The 12,991-nt window shown below is 40.6% G+C and overlaps 1 protein-coding gene across 1 annotated transcript in view; it reads left to right on the forward strand.

The window, feature by feature from the left end:
* The first annotated feature begins 11,790 nt into the window (after positions 1 to 11,790).
* POLQ (DNA polymerase theta) overlaps positions 11,791 to 12,991 on the forward strand; it is a 101,701-nt gene continuing 100,500 nt past the window's right edge. Inside the window, exons 1-2 of the mRNA XM_036242509.1 lie at positions 11,791 to 12,112; positions 12,450 to 12,629. Of these exons, the coding sequence (XP_036098402.1) occupies positions 11,791 to 12,112; positions 12,450 to 12,629 (502 nt within the window). The remainder of the gene's footprint in view (positions 12,113 to 12,449; positions 12,630 to 12,991) is intronic.

The following is a 12,991-nucleotide window of genomic DNA, read 5'->3' on the forward strand; positions in this document are numbered from 1 at the left end:
AACATACTTTACTTAACAGTTTGATAGCTTGGTTTATAACTTTAAAGTCCAGCCGGTGTGGCTCAGTGGTTGAGCACTGACCCATGCACCAACAGGTTGCTGGTTTGATTCCTGGTCAGAGCACATGCCCAGGTTGTAGGCCCAATCCCCAGGCGGGGCATGCAGGGGAGGCCAATTGATGTTCTTTCTCATCGATGTTTCTATCTCTCTCTCTCCTCCTCCTCTCTCTCTAAAAATCAAGAAAAAAAATTTTTAGGGAAAAAAATACTTATGATATATGGCGTGTGGGCATCCATTTGTATCTGGGTCTTGGACTCAAAAGTGGCACTAGCTGAGCACCCCTCTCTTGACTGTCTGCATTCTGGCTGCACTGGATTTCTTTCAGTTCTTTGAACAAGTCATGAACTGCCCTTTTCTGGCATTTGTACACGCTCATTCCCACTATTCTGTCCTACTTCACAACTTCTCAATACCCAGTCTCCTATCTTTCTCAGAAGCCGTCGTTCTCTTCCCAAACCACTTCACAATGGACTCTTAGCTCTTAGTACTATATGTTTTTCTTTCTAGAAGCAATAATAATTTTATTTACCCATTTATTTTTCTGTTCTTTATTGTCCCTTTATTATACCTTTGGGGACAGCTGGCTATGAGGAAGTGATGTGTCAATGGGAGGGGAATATAGTTTTTTTTGTTTTTGCTTGAAATGTGTTTACACAAGAGAGACTGAGAGACAAAATGGTATCGAGAGAGATAGAGAGCGGCAATTACTATGAAAGTTTGGATTATCTAGGGCAGCACTTCTCAAAGTGGGCTCTGAAGGCCCTTGGAGCTCCCTAAGATCTTTTCAGGGGTTTCTGAGGTCTAAGTTATCTTCATAATATTAAGGTATTTGCTTTTTAACACTCATTCTGCCACGAATTTCCAGTGGAATACATTTAGAAGAGCATAATTCAGTAGACCAAAATTTTGTAACAAAACAGAACAAAATAAAAAACTGTTGCCTGGCTAGTGCGGCTTACTGGTTGAGCATTGATCCACACACCAAGAGGTCTTCAGTTTGATTCCCGGTCAGGGCACATGCCCAGATTGTGGGCCTGATCCCCAGTGGGGGTGTGCAGGAGGCAGCCAGTCAATGTTCTCTCTGATCGATGTTTCTATCTCTCTCTCCCTCTCCCTTACTCTCTCTCTAAACTCAATAAAGAAAAAATATTAAAAAACAAAAAACAAAACCGATGTTACAAAATCATGCATGGATAAAAGATCCACTCAAAGTGCAATGTAAACAACGGATTTTAATGTGACAGATTATGAAAAGTTTATTGATGTAATTTCAAATTTCACATAGCAGCTAATGTTTAAGAAATTACCACTTGCCCTGGCCAGTTTGGGTCAGCGATTGAGCACTGGCCTGTGGACCGGAGAGTCCTGGGTTCGGTTCCCACTAGGGGCACATACCACCAAAAAAATAAATAAATAAAAAAAAGAAATTACCACTTATTAAGATTATTTTAGTTTCAAAGACTATCCACAATTATCACAAAGGCTATTAGAATACTCCTTTTTTTTGCTAACACCATTATGTGTGTAAGGTCAGATTTCAATATCATCTACATAAGGCCACTTTCAATAAAAATATATCACAGAAGATGAATGCAAAAGTGGAAGATAATTCTGCTGCCTTCTATGAAGCCTGATAAAGTACCTATAATGTAAAACAATGACATCCTTCTCACTGATTTTTCTGTTTAGAAAATAAAGTTAACATGTAATGCCCTTATCATTTTATTTTGAAGTCAATAAATATTTTTCTAAATTTGTAATGTGGTAAATGACTATAGATACAACTTACAGAAACTAAAGCTCTTTTGAGCTCTCAGTAATGTTTAAGAATGTAAAGAGGTTGAGAACAAAAAATCTGAAAAGCAGTAACAGAGGATGAGGCCAGGGCCTGACATTTAATCAAAGAGAAATTAAACTCAGCTAAGCATCTGTTCTTCAATATAATTCTGAGTAAATGTAGTAATTAATGATGCAGTACCATGCAATAATATTATTAGAATGCTATGCAATATAATAATAGCAACAACATTTGGAAATGTTTTCCAAGTGTCAGGCATCTAAATGTTTCATAAACATGATCTATTTTGTTACCGGAAAGGGGACCTGGCCCTGAGCAGGTCTGCCTAGGGCCAGGCAGTAGTGTGTGGGTTCTTGATTTTGTGCAGGGAAAAGTTTCACAACACGAGTCCAGGTGAATTTTAGAGGACATTTATTAAAGCTGGGGACAGTGAAACAAGAAAGGGTTGGGAAATGATCCTAGGTTGGTCTGCTTTGGCTCACTAAGAAGTCAGAGAAGCCCTGGCCAGTTTGGCTCAGCAGTTAGATTGTTTGCCCTTGGACCAATGAGTCACGGGTTCGATTCCGGTCAAGGGTATGGTCCTCGGTTGCAATTTGTCCTCGGCCTTGGTCGATGTTTCTCTCTCCCTCCCACTCTATCTGAATAAAAATGGAAAAATGTTCTCAGGTGAGAATAAAAAAAAAAAAAAGAAGTCAGAAAAGAGGACCTTGGGGTTTACCTTGGATGAACTGAAATTGCCCACTGCTGCCCTGGCTGCAAGCCTGATGGGGATCCTCAGAGTTTAGAAGATGCATACCTGTGGGGGAAAAAGGGGTGGTGTGGGCATGCTCCTAGGAGGGAAAGCTTACACTGGGACCTTTGTTTTGAGTGGTTTTAAAGGCTGGGTGTTTAGAGGAGGTATTAGGGAAAATTTTCACTAGAATATTTATCAGCTTTATACTAATATACCAAAATAAGATTTATTCTCTTAATTACATCTGTCCTTGGATGTGGTTGGCAAATGGTACTAATTGGATTTCTGCTGTTTATCTCCCTGAATAGGGTGATTTAAGCTATTTCCCCTCTGGTTGGGAAAAAAGTGCAAACCATTTACTCTTACCTGTCCCTGATTTAGAGAAGATAAAATTTACTAAATAGCTGAAAACTACTTGACATCTACATTTTCTAAATGGCTACAAAGTGCTATCTATCTGCCTCAGTTTCCCTATTCCATTTGTCCTGGTTTACTGGCCTGTCTTAATTTAATCCTCAACAAACTCATGGGTTAAAATACAATTGTTATTATACTCTTTTTTTTTGAAAATTTTTTTTAATCCTCACTTGAGGATATTTTTCTATTTATCTTCAGGTAGAGAGAGAGAGGGAGAGAGAGAGAAACATCAATGTGAGAGGGACACATCAACTGGTTGCCTCCCAGATGACCCCGACCTGGGCCGGGGATGAACTGCAACCGAGGTACATGCCCTTGGCTGGAATCGAACCCAGAACTCATCGGTCCGAGGGCCGACGCTCTACCGCTGAGCCAAGCCGGCCAGGGCATTATACTCTTATAGATGAACCTTCTGTCGCTTTCCTGGAAGGGCATTGAGAGTCTACAGCTTAAACTAGCATATTAAATAAACAAAGAAGCACGTTTTAAATGGCCTCGGGTGTCTTCTGGGATCATGGTTATAAAGAGACAAGAGAGTAGGGACACTGCATTTACTCAGCAAGTATTTATCAGTGGGCACTTATTTAGGTCTGGTGATTCTGCAGTGAATAAAACGCCCAAAAATTGCTGCCATGATTGAGCTTCTAATGAGGATATTGCAAGGCTAGGCCAGCACTAATTAGGAAAGTATGGGAGCCCTGAAAGGAGACACCAACCCTGTCTCACATTTACATGACTTCCATGAGGCAATCAGACCTTCCTCCCTCAATTTACAACCCCCTCTCTACCATCTCCCTCAAAGGGAATGGAGCTGGGTGATTTGCATCCTTTAATCTTGCTCCTTTGAGCTTTTGATTCCTTTTTGACCACTGAAACCCCACATTCTGCACCCCAGTTCCCACACCCCTGCTTACCTGTCCTGAAGGCCCTCCGAGTGCCCATTTTTAAGCCTGCAGATGTGTCTCTCTGAAAAGGCAGTTTCTTTAGTGTCTTCTTGTGGTGAAACACTGGGTTTTTAAATGTAAAACTTGATACAATAAGGCCCTTGCACCACCCAGACCCACCCTAAGGCCCCGCCCTTCACTAATTCATTCATTTATTCAATCAATAAAAGTATGCTTAGAGTAACTGTTACCGGACATAGAATCACTTTTCTGTTTATACTCCAACTCCGTACCTTTGGCCAAAGCTTTAAGCTGGCTCCTCATCCTTTTGATAACCACCTCTTTATTTCACTTTTGTACTTGCTGGGTGTTTAGTTATAGGTGAGTCTCTTTAAAACAGAAATCCAGTTTGAGAATTTTTAGTTTGGATTAAGTCTGTTTATGTTTAATAGGACAATGATTAGTAATGTGTATATTTAGACTGATTTCTTTTTCTTTTTTTTCACATGATAAGAGAAAGTTTATTCAGAAATTCACACAGATAGTAGAAGTGAGTCAGCTGGGCTGCATAGGCTCAGGAAACAAGTTACAGAAGCAAAAGGGCCCTTGGAGCTTAGGAGTCAGAAAGCAACGGTGACATGCCTAGAGGGGAAGAAGTGGGGGAAGGGAGAGGCGTGGGCGTCCCAAGAGGGAAAGTGCACCTAGACTGATTTCTACTTTCTTTGTGGGTTTTCTTTTCACTTTTCCAGCTTTCCGTCGGAATGGTTGCACTTTATTCCCTTCCCCTGTCCCACATGGTATGTTAATTATATGCAAGATTTAAAGTTACCATCAATGTTTTCACATACGTACTCTTTGAAAAATTAAAAAAATTTGCCCTGGCCAGTTTGGATCAGCGGTTGGTTAGAGCGTCGACACACAGACCACAGACAGGGTCTCGGGTTCGATTACCAGTCAAGGTCATGTACCTGGGTTGCAGGTTTGATCCCCAACCCCAATCAAGGTCCTGTGGGAGGCAGCCAATCGATGTGTCTCACATCATTGTTTTTCTCTCTCTCTCTCCCCACCTCCCTTTCACTCTATCTAAAAAATTAATAGAAAAATATCCTGGGGTGAGGATTAACTAAACTAAACTAAACTAAACTAAACTAAACTAAACTAAAATAAAATAAAATAAAATAAAATAAAATAAAATAGGTGAGGTGTTCTGAAGTCTGGGCTTCAAGCAGAAACAAAAGAAAAAAAATTCAAAAATTTTAATCAGTTTCTCTGTACTTTTCCCAAACAATAAAATGCTTTGTTGGATTAACAATGAATTCCCCACCTTCGCACTTTTATGTTATTTTTGTCTACGATTGTCCATTATTTTAGATCAAACTTGCTTTTATGTCCCTAAAAGTCATCGTTATTATTTTTGCCATAAATATTTATTTAGATTTAGCCATATATTTATCAAGGTCTTTGGTCATCGTTGCTTCTTTCATCCTCCTTTTTCCTCTTGGGCACATTTTTATTCTTTCTAAAGTAGAATCATTCATAGTTCTTTTAGTGATAGTCTCTTAATTGCAAATCTTTTCAAACTCTTTCTGTATAAAAATATATTTATTACATTGTCAATCTTGCATAATTGTTTAGGTGAGTATACGACTCATTTATCTGAAAAGTCTGTTGGCAGTCAAACTTTTATTCCTTTGTAGGTAATCTTTCTCTAGTTGCTTTTATTTTATTTTTTAAATCTTTATTATTGAAACTATTACAGATGTCCCCCCTTTTTCCCCCCACTGACCCCCCTCCTCCCTGTTCCCACCTTCCTCCTGTCTTCCCCACACTATTGTCTGTGTCCATTGGTTATGCATATTCTCTAGTTGCTTTTCAAAAGATGTGTGCTTTGTTCATGGTCTATATTTTTACTCAAAATGTCTAACTAATATATGTTTTTATTTATCTTGTCCATGTATCACTATGTGTCTTCAATCTAAACACTTGAATTTCTGCAGTTATGGACAATTCTGAGCAATTATCTCTGAATACAGTTTATCGACCTTGATCCGTTCCAGACTCTAGTGGTTGCACTTGGCGTTGAAGGATCCCAGGGTGCTCGAGTACATATGCCTACAGTCCAAATGTACAGCCCTGGCCGGTTTGGCTCAGCGGTTAGAGTGTCAGCCTGCGGTCCAGAGAGACCCAGGCTTGGTTCCCACTAAGGGCATGTACCTCAGTTGCAGTTTGTCCCTGGCCCTGGTTGGGTTGTGCGGGTGACAGCAACTCGATGTGTCCCCTTTCTCGTTGATGTTTTTTTTTTTTCCTCTCTCTCTCCCCCACTCTATCTGAACGAAAAATGGAAAAATGTCCTAGGGTGAGGATTAAAAAAAAAAAAAAAAGACTTAGCCCTGGCCGGTTTGGCCAAATGTACAGTAATTTTAATTTTAATTGTAATACAGGGGTGTATAATTGACTCAGACAACCGAGTGCATGCTGTATCATTTTCACTGTCTTGATCAACTTTTTAATGAATATATTTGAAAAAAGTGGGATAGAGTGAAGCTGCGAAAGTCAAAGTGTGAAGTGGCGAGGGACGACTGTAGTGTCTTTCTTCTATTACCTCGACTAGCTTCTTCTGGAATTTCCATTAGATTTATATTAGACCATCTCATTCTTTATATTTTTCAAATGCTGTCATCTCCTTAACTTTCTGGGTTGCAGCTTGTTTAGCCATAATGTTAAAAGTCTGATAAATATAATACTTATATATATGGTATAGATAATACTTATATATAGTACTTATAAATATATTATATAATACATATATATGACATATATAATACGTATGTATATGATATATCTATATATATTTATAATCTCGATGCTTTTTGTTGAGCTTTAATTTTGTTTTCTCTGTGGTGCTCTGCTCACCCATCCCTGCCACCATCTTTCCTTATACTGATTCAAATCTTATTCATTCATCTGTTTATTCTTTCATTCATTCATCACTTATTTTTTTCTCCAAATTTATTTATTTATAGTATAATTGACATATAATATTATATTAGCTTCAGGTATATCAAATCAAATAATGATTTGATATTTGTATACACAGTATTGTGAAATAATCACCACAATAAGTCTAGTTAACATCCGTCACTGTACATAATTACAAAATTTTTTTTTCTGTCATGAGATCTTTTAAGATACTCTCTTAACAACTTTTACATATTGATACAGGCCTGGCCAGTGTGGCTCTGGTTGAGCATCGACCCATGCACCAAGAGGTCCTGGTTCAATTTCCGGTCAGGGAATATGCCCAGGTTGTGGGCCCAATCCCCTGTGAGGGGTGCAGGAGACGGCCAATCAATTTTTCTGTCTCTTTCCCTCTCCCGTCCTCTCTCTCTCTGAAATCAATAAAGAAAAAAATATCAATACAATATTACTAACTGCGGTCGCCATATTGTACATTATTCATCATTTATTTATTGATTGCCTACTGGGTCACAAGCACTATTCTGGCACTGAAGACAGAGGGAAATCAATTATGACTATAATAGACTTGACTCATGCTTCAAACCATAGTAGCAATCATCTGGACTAGCTTCTCTGGACTGGGGAGTGGACTCTGACCCTGGTTCTTCCCACTTCTCTTTTCAGCTGGCCAAGAGAACACATAAGTTCAGAGGGCATAGTCTTAGAATAAATCTAGAAACAAAAGACTAGACACACACTCTGCATCCTATCAAAGAAAGAAGACAGAAACTTATCACATGGACAAAAGATATGTACCCCTAGTAAAACAAAAATATAAAGCAACAGACACCAGGAAAGAAAAGATTTAGGTATTAAAGAATCAACCCAGATCCGATGATCTTTTCCCCGACTCTGCATTTCTATTATTATACTCTAGAATTATATATAATATGTCTCTATCTCCTTCTCTAGAGTTTATCATTTTTATCACTGTAATATTTCCATAATCTCAATTTTCAGCATCACTCATTATCCATTATTCTGACTTTAATATCTTCAGAGTGCATGTTTTCTGCCAAGTCTTTTAATCATTTGAGGAAAATCTGGCTAAAGAATCAAATTATACAGGTTGTAGGCAAAGTTTGGTAACTAACATGAAATAAACATTATTATTTTTTTATTGAGAAAAAAAAAGAATCAACCCAGGAAATAGGACAATGATTGACAGGTGTCCCAGAAGAAAGAATGTAGTGTGGGAAGCAGTTAAGATAGGCATGAGCAGAGCAGGTGCAGAGGGTCACAAGAGTGGTTAGTCCCAGGTGACTAGCAGTGGGCAAAACTATAGGCCCTTGTACCACCACTCCCTTAAGAATTAACCCCTGCAGATGACATCTAGGCCTCAGCTGTGATTCACCTTCAAGCCCAGAAAACCAGCAAAACCAGGCAGAGAGAGGCCATTGCTGACATCAGGACAACCAATCAGTGGAGACCATGATCCCAAGGAGACACACCTGGAAAGCTGATGAATATTTTATTGAGAGCCTCTCCGGAGACCTCAGATAAAAGTCCTCAGGACAAGGACCTGTGCAGCTCTGGGTAAGGAGCTTGCTGGTGCCTTACCCCACCCCCCACTTCCTCCCAGGAGCCTCCCCTGCCTCCCCCTCCCCCTCCCCCCTCTCTCTCCCTCTCCTTCCCTCCCAAAGAAAGGGGACTGCTTACCACACTACATTCTCTCTGTGGGGGAAAGAAGAGAAGGGGGGGAGGCTGGGTCATGCTCTAGGGAAGGTGAGCATGCTGGGAACTTTGTTTTGAGGGGGTTTAAAGGCTGGGTGTTTAGGGGAGGTCTTAGGGAAAGAGTTCATCAGAATATACATCAGCTTTATGCTGATATACTAAAATGAGATTTATTCTATTCATTTGTCCTTGGGTGTGGGTGGCAAATGGCACTAATTAAATTTCCCTGAGTAGGTGGTTTAAGCTATTTTCCCTCTGAGAGGTGCAAACCATTTACTCTTAAGTGTCCTTAGTTTAGGGAAGATAGGAGTAGATGGCTACAAACTGCTGTTTAAGTATCTGTCTTAGTTTTCCTATTCTGCTTGTCCTGGTTTACCAGCTTGTCTCAGTAAGGCTGGAAGCCTGTTCAAATTTAGCTCTGGGTGTCTAACATTATTCTACTACTTCTGTATCTTTAAAAAAGATTAACCCAGCCCTGGCCAGTTTGGCTCAGCGGTTAGAGCATAGGCCTGCGGTTAGAGCATAGGCCTGCGGTCTGAGAGACCCGGGTTCAGTTCCCACTGAGGGCATGTGCCTCGGTTGCAGTTTGTCCCCGGCCCTGGTTGGTCGTGCGTGTGGCGGCCACTCGATTGTCCCTTTCACATCGATGTTTCTCTCTCTCTCTCTCTCCTTCTCCCTCCCACTCTACCTGAACAAAAAATGTCCTCGGGTGAGGATAAAAAAAAAAAAAAAAAAAAAGATTAACCCAGAGATAAAGTTTAAAGTAGTTCAGAACTCGTATGTCTTCCAGGTCACACTGGCAGAAAATATGCGCAGTTTTGTTCTGGAGGGTTTTAACTCAGGCCTTGAAGAAGTACCACAGATAAAATGCCAAGGAACAGACTCAGACACAATCAAAAGACAAATGGGAATAACTTCTATTGTATTAGTATTAATTATCACAGAGAATGTTAGCATAAAGATTCTCTAATATTTAAAAAAAATTTTTCTTTATTGATTTTAGAGACATAGAAACATCGATGAGAAAGAACATCGACTGGCCGCCTCCTGCATGCCCCCACCAGGGATTTGGCCCATGACCTGTGCATGTGCCCTGACCGGGAATTGAAATGGCGACCTCTTGGTGCATGGGTCAATGCTCAACCACTGAGCCACACCAGCTGGGCTCTAATAGTTTTTTTTTTTTTTTAAATAGATGTTGAATGTTTGACATAAATAATAAATTATAAAATATTTTCTAGGCTTTGAAAAACATGTTTTTTATTGCTTTGAGAGAGAGAGAAACATCTTAAACATCCATTTGCTACCTTCTGCACACCCCCTACTGGAGACAGAGCTGCAACCTGGCATATGCCCTGACTGGGGATTTAACCAATGCCCTTTTGGTTCATGGGACATGCTCAACCAACTGAGCCACACCAGCCAGTGCTCTCTGGGCTTTTTATAGGATGACATAAACCACTGATTGCAATTCCTTCCTAATTATTTTCTTCATTTGATCATAGTTCACCAAATAAAAATAGAAAAAATGTGACAGATTTCTTTGGTTTATTCTTTTCCCATCAAAATGTTGGATTTATATTGGAAGCAATATTAGAACATTTAAATATCATTTTCTTTGAATATTACTTATTATGTGATGGTCACAGTTCTAAGCACTTTATACATATTGACTTCTTTAGTGCTCACAATGAGCAAATAATTTGTTACTCTTATGATCTCCATTGTATAGATGCAGAAAAGGAAGCACAAAGGGATTAAATAAGTTGCCCAAGATCACACACCTATTAACTCTTCAAACCAGGACCGATTGGCTACAGTGTTGTGCTCACCCCATGCTATACTCCATCTAAGAAAGTTTTTCCGTGATTACAATCTAGATTGGGATCCCTTTTATTTCTTTGATAGTACTGTTCATTTCTGCCTAAACATTAGTACAAATTAAAATACTTACTTAATTAGGCCCTTTCTGGGTAGCTTAGTTGGTTAGAGCGTCTCAATACACTAAGGGTGTAGGTTCAATCCTCTGTCAAGGCCCATACAAGAAGCAACCACTGAATGTATAAATAAATGGAACAAGCTTTCTCTCTTTCTCAGAAAAAAGATTTTAAAAGAAAATAATTAATTAGTTTAATGTGTGTCTCCTCTTCTAGGCTCTTTCTCTTTGAGAGCAGAAGACGTATCATGCCATTTCCCTGCTACAATGCCCAGTGCCCAGCACACAGGAGATGGTCAACAGTTAACGACTGTTTAACAGGTAACTGGGGAAAATGTTTCCTTTATGGAGTAACATCCCCATCTTGTGGAATTTTAGAATATTGTCATTCAAAACAAATAAAAATTTAAATTTATTTGTTGATTTGAGAGGGAGAGAGACAGACAGACAGACATAGATTGGTTATTCTACTTAATTATTCTACAACTGGGTAATTAACCGGCAGCAGTTTATGACCAGAGCTCATTTGATTCTATCTTGCCAATATGTGATCCATTAACAAGCTCTTGGATCACAATCATCATTCAGGCACATCCAGGGTGGTTTCCTCGCATCGTTCATACAGCCATCTAAGGGGTTTATCGGCCAGCAGTCCCCAACTCCTCATCACATGGCACCCACAGTGTGTGATGGCTGAAGAGGACGTTGTGTCGAGAGATAGATAGCCTGTGCCCTACCATCATACGCTAAGAGAGGAGCCGATTCTGCTCCATTAGAAATCTCAGGTTTTACTTGTATGTTTTGCACACATAATGTGTAATGATTTACAAACAAAACAAAACAATGTGTTAAGAAGACTTACTTTCCTTGATCTACCTATTATGAGCAGCTCATTTTATAAAATTAGCTTCAAACTAGAAATGGACAAAAAGAAAATGTTTAGGCCAGTCAGATTATAAATGCAGATTATATACGCAGTCTTTTTCCCCGTCTTTTTTTTTAACGTAGGTCCAAGTCTAGTTCTCGAACTACCCAACCACGGAGGCGGAATGTCTAATTCACCAGCGAGAGCCGCTCCTTCCCTACGATTCTATGGTTTCCAGGCTACTCTCATCATCGAGAACTCTATGGTTCCGGGGTGGGCCGGGAGGTCCGAGTTTGAAGGCCGTGGCGGGAAGATGATGGCCACACCTGTCACCGGGCCGGGTTTCTCCCGAACGGGAGGACACTGGAACTGTGGCTGTCCCTGAACGGCCGAGAAGAGTTTGCGATGAGCCTTCCGCGCTGCAGTGGGAAACGGCGGCGTTCGACATCAGGCTCGGACTCCTCCTTGGGAAGCAGCGCTGACCGCAGGGACAGCAGTGACAGCCGCCTGCTCCCCTCGGAGCCGGTGCTGAGCCTGCCCCCCGGCCTGCGACGCAGCTTGGACAGCGGCCGTCCTCCGGCCGCAGCAGCAGGTACTGCCAGGCTCCCGGGGACCGCGGGCGAGGCGAGGCGGGCAGCTCCGCTGAGCCGGGTGCAGACGGTGTCCTCGGCGCGAGGAGCGTGCTTGTGTGCAGGACCTACTCGGTTTCCAGTCCTCTTCTCAGTTGGTGACTCAGGCCTGGGGCGGCAGGTCACTTTCTGTTCAGACACGGACTCGCTTATATCCAGCGACCGCGTGGTGGTAACAGTCAAGTGGTTTCTGGGCCTTCCGACCTTTAGAGAAACAACTTCCTAGTTGGCCAAATCGCGTCACCTGTGGAGAGCTCGCCCCTAACTGCCCAGTACTCCTCACAGATGCTTATGTTGGACGTGCTTTATGTCAAGTGTGCGTTGTATAGCCTCATCCCAACACAGGAATTCCAAAACACACTGGAGGCTAACTACTGAAGTCATACGTTAAGTTAAATTCAACCATTAATTAACTTTTTCTTTTTTTCCTGAAAGGGGAATGCAAGCAAACAGTTCCTGACGATCAAGTAGACAAGCTGCTGCTGGCAAACTGGGGACTTCCTACAGCGGTTCTGGAGAAATATCACAGTTTTGGTGTAAAAAAGATGTTTAAGTGGCAGGCAGAGTGTCTTTTGCTTGGACAAGTCCTGGAAGGAAAGAATTTAGTCTATTCAGGTATTTAAATGTGTAGAAATGAATTTCTTTATTTTAAAGACATTATGAAAGTAAAGAATACTCTATTGAGGTAGTTATGTTATTTTTTAGAGGTGCTTGAGACAGTACTTTATAACTAGAGAAAAATCTTAAAATATATTTGAAAAGAGGAGTCTCCTATGCATACTTAAATTATGCAAAATCCATTATATGGCTGAGTTGGGGGAAGGATAAAAAAAAGACAACTTCAAGAGAGCTGTTTTGCTTGCCATTCCTCTCAACAAACATGTCCCAGATTGAATGTGCGATGGGAGATGTAAGTCTGCCCTTCTCCCATCTATCTCAGTTGCTTTTCAGTGTATGAACATTATAAATTACATGTT

Source organism: Molossus molossus, unplaced genomic scaffold, assembly GCF_014108415.1.
Source record: "Molossus molossus isolate mMolMol1 unplaced genomic scaffold, mMolMol1.p scaffold_m16_p_5, whole genome shotgun sequence".
Classification (NCBI taxonomy): Eukaryota; Metazoa; Chordata; class Mammalia; order Chiroptera; family Molossidae; genus Molossus; species Molossus molossus.